The sequence below is a fragment of the Apaloderma vittatum genome, unplaced genomic scaffold (genome assembly GCF_000703405.1).
Source record: "Apaloderma vittatum isolate BGI_N311 unplaced genomic scaffold, ASM70340v1 scaffold3047, whole genome shotgun sequence".
Classification (NCBI taxonomy): Eukaryota; Metazoa; Chordata; class Aves; order Trogoniformes; family Trogonidae; genus Apaloderma; species Apaloderma vittatum.
The window spans coordinates 51,060-62,116 of record NW_009727645.1 but is presented as its reverse complement, the minus strand read 5'-3'; the positions used below and the strand labels follow the sequence as shown (position 1 = coordinate 62,116).

The following is an 11,057-nucleotide window of genomic DNA, read 5'->3' as shown; positions in this document are numbered from 1 at the left end:
AATAGTTGAGTTAAGAGGATGTTCTGCTTCTGTCAGAGGTGTTTTATTTTTCTTTCATCTTGTTTACATCTTATACACACATAAGTATAAATTAGATGCAAACTCCTGGACTAAAGAGTAGTCACTGATGTATTTAGTGTGATTTAACGTATTTCGGGACTGTGTGTTTTATTACTTAAAAAAAAATGGAGTCATCGTAAAAAGTGTAGAGTATAATAAATGGCAGGTAGCTGTAAGATTGATACTCTTGCCTGTGTTTTGTAGGACTTTTTGCAAGAAGGAGAACCAACGTCTGCCCGATGTGATGACTTGGCAGCACTGAAGAGTAAAGGCTGTCCTGTGGAAGATATAGAAAATCCCAGAGGTGACAAACGGGTACTTGAAGATAAAGAAGTGACGAATCGTAAGATAGGTGCTGCAGAGAAGCTGGATCCAGAGGACATTACACAGATCCAGCCACAAAAATTAGTACTGAAACTAAGAGTCGGTAAGTACAATTTCATTCTAGTCTTTGGGTGATTTATGCGTCACCACGACATCTGCTTTTTTTGTTTTGAATGTGTGACCATTTTGTTACAGAAACTACTGTTGGTCCAATAACCTGAATGATAGCAGAGCTGTTCAGGTCAGCCCCAGGAGTTTAGATAATTCAAGTAATTTGATTTTTATTATCACTTATTCCAGATAGAACTTAGGAGAAAATAGATACAGTGTGAATTGATACATATATCAGAAAGGTAAAATTGTTTTGGTTTAGGTATTTTGTAGTTGATTTTCTGCAGTGTGGCTTCTTAGGTGAAAGTGGAAGAGTGAGAAAAACTTAGTCAAGTCGAGAGCATTTCCTTTTCCTTGAAGTGCTGCTGTTGCCGAAAATCATGCAGGCTTTGGACAGTCAGTCTGAACTGAATGGTTTTGTAGTTATGCAGAGATTTTTGGATTGCTGCATAAAATACTTTCTTGAGGCTAAAGATGTGGACACAGGACTACAGTAATGAGAACAGAGTGGTTGTGTGTTGTTTCCAACCCCTAAAGGGAACTTCATTGTGTTCAAATGAGGGGAAAAAAACCCAGGGCCAGTAGGTCATACAGTACTTGAGCATAATGGGGTTTGTCCTTAAGGGGAGTTCCGAAGTCCTTCAGACGCATTCGACAGCTGCCTTGTATTTACCTGGCACAAGAGCCTGTACTCGAGGGTCAGCTGCGTGGTGGCAATTGCCTTAATAAATGCAAGATGATCTGAAGAAGCTTAGCCTGATGAGGAGAGGAAAGGAATGGAAGTTATTTTGCATTTGCCCCTGTTTATTTCTAATGTGACCCTTTCAGGTTCAAACGGTATTATTCCTCCTTTGTTGGCACAAAAGTTTCTTCATCAGGAAACAAGGGACCTGGGCAACCAGAACATAATTAACCAAAAAATTATTGCTCTGTTTATAAGCACTTCTCTTGGTCATAAGCTCTGTGATGAGGGACCGTGTGCTTACAGAAGGGGATATTTGCTTTCTATGCAGGCTCTTTTAAACAGTAGCTAAGGAAAATCTAAAGCTTTTAGGTTTTGGTGGTTGGTGGTTTTTTTTTGTTTGTGGAGTTTTTACGTGAGTTCTTTTGTTTGTGAAAACTATGCAGCATAGCTGCATGATCATGCGTTTTTGGCTTTGCCTATCTAATTGTTTTGTTAATTTTGTTCATATTAAGCAATTGTTTGCTAGGTATTAAGCAGACTCAAGACGTAGCAATATCACCATATAGCTTCACTGGCTGAGCAGGTGGGGGGAAAAACCTTCTAATTCTATCCCTTATTTCACATACAATAGGCAAAAGAATACTTTTCCATTTACCTGGAAGGAGAAGGGTAATTCTTCTGCAGTGTCTTTCAACATCAAAGTGAGACTTCGTGCTTCTGTGGGCAAAACTCAGGGTCTGGATTTACAATTGCAACGAATAGTAACTTGCCCTTATCTCACTGCCATTTCTGTGCTCTCGGCCTGTATTTGATGCAAAGTAGCTTGAAATATTCCACCCAGAACTGATTTTTCTTTTATAAACCTATTTAAACAATGTGGGTGTTAAAAACTAAACCCTGAGAACTTTTGGAGTCATCTTGAGTGCAAATAGATTTTGAAAACTTGTGCTATTAGATCTTACAGGAACTTTGTTAAAATTATCACAAGTATGAAGATTTGAAATGGCAGCAAAAGAGGCTTGTTTTTTTGGCAGGCTAGTGTTGTCTGTTGGGACATAAAATACCATGGCAATATGAAGTTGGACATTTGAAAAAAAAAAACTTTTTGAAAATTTCATTATGATTTGAAGTTCAAGCATTTCAGTTAACAGGAGAAAAAAACCCACTCACATCTAGTTCAAAACCTTTATCAGTGTTTCAAAGCCTTTTTTTAAAAAGGCATTTTTCTTGCCAGTGCAGTTGTAGAATTTTTAGTGGTTTCTGTTTGTTATTTTATCTCTCAAACAGGGGAACCCCAAACATTTTCATTAAAATTTAAGAGAGCTGAAGACTACCCCATTGACCTTTATTATCTTATGGACCTCTCCTATTCTATGAAAGATGATTTAGAGAATGTGAAAAGTCTCGGAACAGCTCTGATGTTAGAAATGGAAAAAATAACTTCAGACTTTCGAATTGGTAAGAAAAATTTGCCTATTCAAAAAAAAATTTTAAAAAATAAAGTTTCCTTCCTGATGTTTTTTTGCATGGTTGTATATGAAAAATGTATTTTTTTTTAAATCATCAGTATTATGGCAGATATTCTAATACACAGAACCTGTTGAGGATGTTAAAGTACTTGCCATTGATGGAGCAAGTGGAACATAAACAAGTGTGAGAGCTATTTCTGACGTCAGTTTAGCAGTTACACATTTGTATTCTGTCATAATATGAGACTTCCATTCTTCAACTTACAGGCTTTTTTATTGTTCTGTCTTAGGCTTTGGCTCTTTTGTGGAGAAAACTGTGATGCCATATATAAGTACAACACCAGCCAAACTCAGAAATCCCTGTACAGGTGACCAGAACTGTACAAGTCCATTTAGCTATAAAAATGTGCTCAGCCTTACCAGTGAAGGAAATAAATTCAATGAACTTGTAGGTAAACAGCACATTTCTGGGAATTTAGATTCTCCTGAAGGTGGATTTGATGCAATAATGCAGGTTGCAGTTTGTGGGGTAAGTGTGTATCTGTTTTATTTATGGCTCTATTAGATGAAATTGTTTGAACACAGCCTTAGTGTTTGATGGTGACTCACGTTTGCATGTGTCATCTCAAGCCGGTGAGACAAGATAGAGCAGTTTGTCTTTTAGTAGAGACCTCTAGTGAACAAAGGAGATGGGGAAATGTGAAAATGTGAATTAGAGGTCATGTTCACAGCAGATAGATGCTTTCCAAAGACAAAGTTTTTTTTAAGCTTGCTGTGACAGAAGAGTCAAATTCTGCTCAAAAGTGTATGAAATCCTGAGTAAGCAGCTATTCTCAAATTATTCCAAAGCTTTGTATGCTTCTTGTAGTTGTTTTTTCAGAATGGTGAATTGCAATTTTTACTGGCTTTTGAGACAGAAGTAGATGGAAACCTGACTTTTTTGTATTTTTGAAGATCTAACTTAGATCACTGTATTCTTCTTTAATGTTTCCGTAGCCTGCATCTGTATAACGCAGACTCAAAAAAGTGATGTCCAAGTTGGTTACTTTGTTACTGTATTATTTTTGTTGTTGATCAGTGGAGTCAGGACTTTTTGAAACAAACTGGAGTCTTATTTTAAAAGTGCAGGGTTAATCAGAAGCATTCTCAGTTGGATATTTTGATTATTTTTTTATGCTAACTGATATTTATGTACCACTTTTATGCGGTCTTCTCTCCTTACATTAACTAGGGCTTCAACTGGATGGAAAAATAATTAAAAAGTGAAATAAGAAAGGTCAAGTTAGGAGAGGTTAGGCTCTGCAGTTGTGGGCCAGGATGCTCGAGGGGCAGTAGAAAAGGGCAGTTCTCTAGTGAGCACTGTGCTGGGTGCAAATCTCGACTAGGCTGGGAAAGCCTGGTGATTCTTCAGAGCCCAACACTGGGCAAGCTGTCATCTTCCAGTCTGAGACTGCAGCAGGGTGACCCTTCTGCTGGATGCCTGCTTTTTGTGCAATTGTCTCTCCAGTGTTGATCCCTGATGCTATAAAATAGGTCTGTGCAAAATACCCGAAGTCCATTTGTTTCTTTCCCAAGGATCAAATTGGCTGGAGGAACGTCACCAGGCTATTGGTGTTTTCCACGGATGCTGGATTTCACTTTGCAGGAGATGGGAAACTTGGTGGAATTGTTTTACCAAATGATGGGAAATGTCATCTGGAAAATAATATGTACACAATGAGCCACTATTACGTAAGTCTTGATATAATCTTCTAGGGAAATTAACATTTTGTGATGCTTAAGCTAAAAAGAATTTGCTAGGGCATCTGTTGTAGTTTGACTGCTACATTTTGTGGACTTTATTCATTTACCTCTCTATTACATCAAGCAACTTTAGCTTAACTAAAGCAAATGCACGAGAATGAATCCAGTCTGAACTGGAAAATTCAAGAAACAGCAACTTTCACGCTATGATTTGTGTTGTTGGTTTTTAACTTTTAATAATTAATAATCCTGCGTGTCCACTTGCAGACTGTGGTGTCTCTGTTCTGTATTTTTGTCATTTTGCTAGTCTTTGTGTTCAGAAGTAGTTTACTACTGTAAAAATACTGTAAAGAGAGCTTCTTGGCCAGTCATTTTAAGAGTGCTTGAAACCTTACGATGCAAAGTTTATGGTAAAAGTGTTTAACAGCATTGCCTTCATGATTTATTGATAAGTAGATCAGACAAAAGGTGCAAAGGAAAAAAATTGGCTGGATGGGGTAAACACAACAAGCTTTACAAAGTTTGTATGTTCATCTCTCAAGTTAAGTGAAAATTGTTTGATAAAAACCTAAAACTAATTCAGTTTATTTTATCTTCTGTATGAAGCAGTGCAAAAAATGGCAGTTTTCAGTAAGTCGTGTGGAAAACTACCAAACGTAATTTTCTGAGAACATTGAGTTTAAGGATTTAACCTGGAGACTTTAAATAGCTGGGAATATGATTATGTTACTGTGAAAACACACGTGTCTTCATGGGCCATGTATGGAATCTTTTCAATGTGTGTTTGTTTTCAGAGATTGTTTTGCTTTAGAAATGTGACATAAGCTGGCCAGTTACAATTCTTATACATGTTTCTAAAGGTGATTTGCATGTATGATGTCAGAGTCTTTCTGATTGGCCATGCTGCTAGAAAAATTGAAATTGCATTTTATGCTTGTTTTTTATAGGATTATCCCTCTATTGCCCATCTTGTACAGAAGCTTAGTGAGAACAATATTCAGACAATATTTGCTGTTACTGAGGAGTTCCAGGCAGTTTATAAGGTAAATAGCACACATTTCTGGTCTCTGCACTTTTTTTCCCTCAAGCACTAAGACTGGCTCAGTTTTCCTCTGACATCATTAAAATTGCTTGATTTGAAATGAAAATAATTATGCAAGTGATCATGGAAGCAATATTTTGCTGCTCGTGTTTTTGTTATTAAGCTTTTTTTTTAACTTGTTCAAATTGATACTGAGTGCGTGTGTAGTTTCCAAGGAGAAATTGTCCCTCCTCTTCATCCCCCTTTATCTGTAGGAGGGAGTAGAGGACATATTTGCCGTGCTAATTTTTGTGAATGTTTTCACGGCAAAATAGCTAAGAGGGTGTGGTCAGTGAATCGAGAGACGCACTTATGAAAGAACATATTTTATCCTTTGTGGTCTGTTTATATTCCTGATGTTTAACTGAACTGCTGAATGTGATTATGAAATAGGAAATGACTGTGTAAAGGAGATGCATAGTTTTCCTTGTTTTTACCTAACAAAGTGAAGTGTGGTTTGGGGGGTTATATTTTTTATATTGCAATGGTAAGGTTTTTATCTTTTGTTGGAAATCACCTGGTTTTCTGTCTTGTCTTTAATGCACTAAACATAATGCCTTAAGATTTTGAAGAGATATTGTATGTGGTCAACTTGTACAAGAGAAGGTCTTAGTATTCTGTTACCAAATCTTAGATAAAAATGCAAATTTTCTGCAAACAGGCATTTGTTTATAGTAGTAGTACTACACCGTGATGAGCACTGGCAACACTGTTGCCTTGTCTTTTGAAGTACTTAATCTTGACCAGTTAATCCACTAAACGATTGTATCACCTTATAGATATTTCTAGTGCAGGTTTTACTTTGTTAGTACAACTGTAATTTTCCTTCTGCTTTTTTAAATATTGAAAGGAACTGAAAAATCTGATACCAAAATCAGCAGTGGGAACATTATCATCAAACTCAAGCAATGTGATTCAGCTGATCATTGACGCATACAATGTAAGTTCAGATTTCATTTGGTTTGTATTAATTTTTCTTGCTTTTGAGTTGCTACGAGTTTTTCAGGCAGATACTCAAAGGCAGATTTTATTTTTTCCTACAAAATAGAAACTTAGTATACTGAACTATAAATATGCTGCCATTTCAGTAAAACCACAGTAGACATTCAGTCACCTTGGCGATAAGAGAATAGATGACTAGGAAAATAAGCTTTTAAAGCCAGCTAACTTTTTGTTGGTAAGGCTTTATCATCCATGTTTTCCCTTTTAAAAAATAAAATCCACAGCCAAAAACCATACTGTTTCTTCAATATCTTCAGTTCTTGCCTTCCTTCCACGTGGAAGAGAAGAAGGGCCACTTTGCAACCTCTTGACCCCGAAGAAAATATCTATAACAGCCTCAGGGACCCCTGGGACTGGTCCCAAAATATTTTCTTCATAGCTGTGTTGTGTAAACCAGCCCCATTTCTCCTTTGGACTATGTGGAGCAAACCAGTGCCTCCAGAGTCTGTGCAGACCTGCCCTGACCCTCTGTAACAGGGCAGCCCTGGGCTGGTGATTCTTGGCACGTTGGAATTTAGATAATTCCAGTGTGCCTGTGGGATTGGGGCTTTGGCTGTGCATAGTTGTATAGTGTTTTTTCTTCAGCAAAATGCTTAAACAACTCAATTCCAAATTAGCTAATAACTATTGTTTTAGTCCCTTTCTTCAGAAGTCATCCTGGAAAACACTAAGCTACCAAAAGGAGTGACAATCAGTTACAAGTCATTCTGCAAGAACGGAGTGAATGACACACAAGAAGATGGAAGGAAATGTTCTAACATTTCAATCGGAGATGAGGTAACTTACAGTATATGTGCTGCTACTCAAATATAAAATTCATTTCAAGTGTCCAATGCTCGTTATTTTTTGAATAGTACAGACGAAATTCCTTGTGGTAATGCGACACTCCATTTATTTTTCTTTGCAGGTTAGATTTGAGATTAATGTAACAGCTAATGAGTGTCCAAAGAAAGGACAAAATGAAACAATTAAAATTAAACCACTGGGATTCACTGAAGAAGTGGAAATTAATCTCCAGTTCATCTGTGAATGTCAGTGTCAAAGTGAAGGAGAACCTAACAGTCCGGCCTGCCACGAAGGAAATGGAACATTTGAATGTGGTGCATGCAGGTAAATAAATAGGCATTTTGTTTATTTTTACAAAAGATAAATAGGAGCAAGACCTCCACTTGTTCATCGATATTTTAACCTTAACAATGAGAAGTGCTGACCCCTGAAGATCTCTGCTTTGTAGCTCTGAACATCAACAACTCCTGCCCAATTGCTGTTCTTGGGAAATCTTTTCATTGAAAGATAACAACAGCTACAATGGACAGTCACTGGCACTTAATAATTGTTCTGTCACATGAGAGAGGGATTAATAGTGGTTATGTGACAATTTAGTTAGAGGTGGTGACATGTAGTTTCTCACCTGGAACGAGTGATCAGCATAGGAGCAACTTAGTCCAGTTTGCTCCAGCCGCCACGTAGATGTCAGCTGGAAACCTCAGCTGAAGTTTAACTTGGAATATCGCTTCAGAGAAATGCTGCTTCTAGCACTGTTCTTTGTGGTATTTTTGCAGTCTCACTGTATGACATTAAATTAAAAAGTTTACATTTTCAGTCCTGTTTTTACCTTGCAGATGTAATGAAGGACGTATTGGAAGGCTATGTGAATGTAGTACGGATGAAGTAAATAGTGAGGATATGGATGCTTACTGCAGGAGAGAGAACAGTACAGAAATCTGCAGTAACAATGGAGAATGCATTTGTGGACAGTGTGTATGCAAGAAAAGAGAAAACACCAATGAAGTGTATTCTGGCAAATATTGTGAATGTGATAATTTCAACTGTGATCGATCGAATGGTTTGATTTGTGGAGGTAAGAACCTACTTCAGGGTTTTCTGCAGGCAAAACTGGCAAGCAGTTTACAGGCCTCTAAGCTACCTGTAGAGTAGTGATCCTTAGCTTAAAGATCACAGCCCCTTGTTAACAGAGATGAGAGCATCCTTGGGTTTAATGACTGAAAACACTTGTCTGTTAACAGCTCTCTGTGATCATGAGCATAATAGCATGTCAATACACATTTCACCTTCTTTGAGTCATAGCTCTGAGAAGAGTGTCAAGTGAACTTGACTTCTGCTGTTTATTGCAGAATTACGCTCAGGTATTACAGTAAAGAATGCTGAGACAGCTGTCCTGAGATCATAATGTTATACTGGCTCAGTGTAGCCACTGCGTCAATAAAGAGATAATGACCTCAGCTTACTTAAAAGTAAGTCAGTGCTTGACTCAGTGCTTTACAAGATACCAGCAAGATGCTCTGTTGAGACTATTCTGAAAGATGAGTGAAGATTAGAACATGACAAATCCAGAAAAACACCTCAAGTGCTTGAAACAAGACTCTGATGGCAGTTACTTCCCAAAATGGAAAGCAGTTTAGAAAATCCTTCAACAGCCAGTGTCTCAATTATTTTACTGCATGCATTTTTGTCCTATAACATCCCTGGGCTGCTTTGCACATGTAAGTACCTAATAGGAGTGTAACTACTGCCTCAGTTTCGACTACAAAAATAAAACAGAGAAGCCACTAAACTTTAACTGAATATTGAGAATACCTCATTTGCCTGGTTTGCTCAGGAAACACAATTGCTCACCAGCTCCACATGGGATAGGAGCCATGGTGGTGGTCTAAAAATATATGGTGACAGGTAAGTATTGACTTTAAACACTTTATTCGCAATGAAGAAGGAGGGGTGAGGGCAGATTGTTCAACTTCATCCAAGTCACCCTTTTGGAGGTACAGATACCTTGTTTGGTCTGTAGGGAGTGTGGGGAGTAGCATGAAGTTTGGTTGGGTGGATGAGGCCAGAAGTATAGTAGCTAAACAGTAGTGCTCTAGGGAGCCAAAGGTGTTCCATTTTTCTGTTTTGTGAAGTCTTGGTGCATTCCTCATCTTTATAGGTCTTAATTTTAAATTTACATAAGTGATAGATACAAAGACAAGAGTAATCTTTGCATGTATGTACACGTAAAAATGTGAACTGATGCAGTGCTGTAATGCTTTCCACCCAGGAGATAATGGCCATTGCATTGTACTGTTCTTAGTCGGCTTTCCCTAGTCTTGTTATTCTGTTTATGAAAGGAAATCCAAGTGTAGGGTAATGGGAAAAGGGGAGAAGCACCTGGAAGTAGTTTTCCAAGGATCTAAAATTTATTTTGTATCTCTAAATCGATTAATGTCGTCATTGTCTCTCCATAAGAGTTTTCTTTTCCCTGTATCTGTCCTGAGATGGTGAACGCATATTTTTTAGTGCTGCAAATTTTATATTAGACTGCATTTCACTGAAATACCTTTTCAATGTGCAGGAAATGGTATCTGCAAATGCAGAGTGTGTGAGTGTTTCCCCAACTTCACTGGCAGCGCATGCGATTGTTCTTTGGACACTTTTCCATGTATCGCATCCAATGGGCAGATTTGCAATGGAAGAGGAACGTGCGAATGTGGCACCTGTAATTGTACAGATCCCAAATTCCAAGGCCCCACATGCGAAATGTGTCAGACTTGCCTCGGTGTCTGTACAGAGCACAAGTAAGTATCTACAATACCAAGTCCCAGCTTTTGTGCATTGTCTGTGATGCTTACATGCACAGAATTTTCAAGTGAGGCTTTTGATACTGTGCTTTATTCTACCCTGAAATGTAGGAACATCATATCCTGTCATCCCTTCAGGCACTAAAAGTTGTTGGGCGAGAATCAGTAATTACAAACAAAACATCGTGAATGCAGTGTTTTGATTGCTTCCAAGTAGACAAATTATTTCTTAAATTCTTTCCCTGCCAGTTTTTGTTAGGTGCAGAAATATCTACCTGACATTAAATCCATTTTAACCATTTGGATTGAATTGGGCAAGTTATAGCTTTCCCCTCCTTTGTGCATGATTATTGATAGATGACCTCCCGCAGGGCTGGAGGGAACATTGCTCTAGAATGTGACAGGCTGTGAAGTCCCCTCATCCTGACCTCTTGCAATTAACGTAACAAAACCATGTGTATACAGTGCAATTTCCAGAATAGTTAAAACATCGGCTAAGCTTTTTGCTTAAAACTTTTATTCTGAAATACTATTGAAAAAGTCAGGCTATCCTTACAGTTGAAAACTAAACTTAGATCTGTGTGGGCCAGTGAAATTTGCATCCCTGCCTTTGGAAGGCCAGTTTTTTAGAAATCAATCTTTTTCTGCATAGAAATTTTGAAATAAGTTTATGATTAGAGACTGGCCTGATTCCTGACTTTGTGCAACTGACTTTAAGGTTTTCTGTCAACACAGTCTTTAATATAAAAATCCTTCTCTGTCTGCTTTTTTCAATTAGTTTTTCAGAATGATACAGTACAGTAGAGCTTGTAACTTGGTTTGCTCTTTTTAACCCATCTGCTTCTCAGATACTGTTTTACTCTAAATATTCTGTTCCTACACTGCTTTCTCTGAGAGTATCCACTTCCCAGGTGCAGGTGTTGAAAAAGCTCTAGCCTTATTTCCTTTCAGAGATTTAGGTTTGGAGTTTGTTTTTTTTTTTTCTGTCCTTGAAACTTGTAGGTAAT

The 11,057-nt window shown here is 37.8% G+C and overlaps 1 protein-coding gene across 1 annotated transcript in view; it reads left to right on the top strand.

Moving 5' to 3' along the window:
- Positions 1–264: 264 nt before the first annotated feature.
- ITGB1 (integrin, beta 1 (fibronectin receptor, beta polypeptide, antigen CD29 includes MDF2, MSK12)) overlaps positions 265–11,057 on the top strand; it is a gene marked incomplete at its 5' end in the record, with an annotated part of 20,790 nt that continues 9,997 nt past the window's right edge. The window contains 10 exons of the mRNA XM_009873730.1: positions 265–487; positions 2,468–2,638; positions 2,940–3,178; positions 4,225–4,380; positions 5,340–5,435; positions 6,324–6,413; positions 7,112–7,252; positions 7,383–7,585; positions 8,098–8,336; positions 9,825–10,047. Coding sequence (XP_009872032.1) covers positions 265–487; positions 2,468–2,638; positions 2,940–3,178; positions 4,225–4,380; positions 5,340–5,435; positions 6,324–6,413; positions 7,112–7,252; positions 7,383–7,585; positions 8,098–8,336; positions 9,825–10,047 — 1,781 coding nt within the window. The remainder of the gene's footprint in view (positions 488–2,467; positions 2,639–2,939; positions 3,179–4,224; positions 4,381–5,339; positions 5,436–6,323; positions 6,414–7,111; positions 7,253–7,382; positions 7,586–8,097; positions 8,337–9,824; positions 10,048–11,057) is intronic.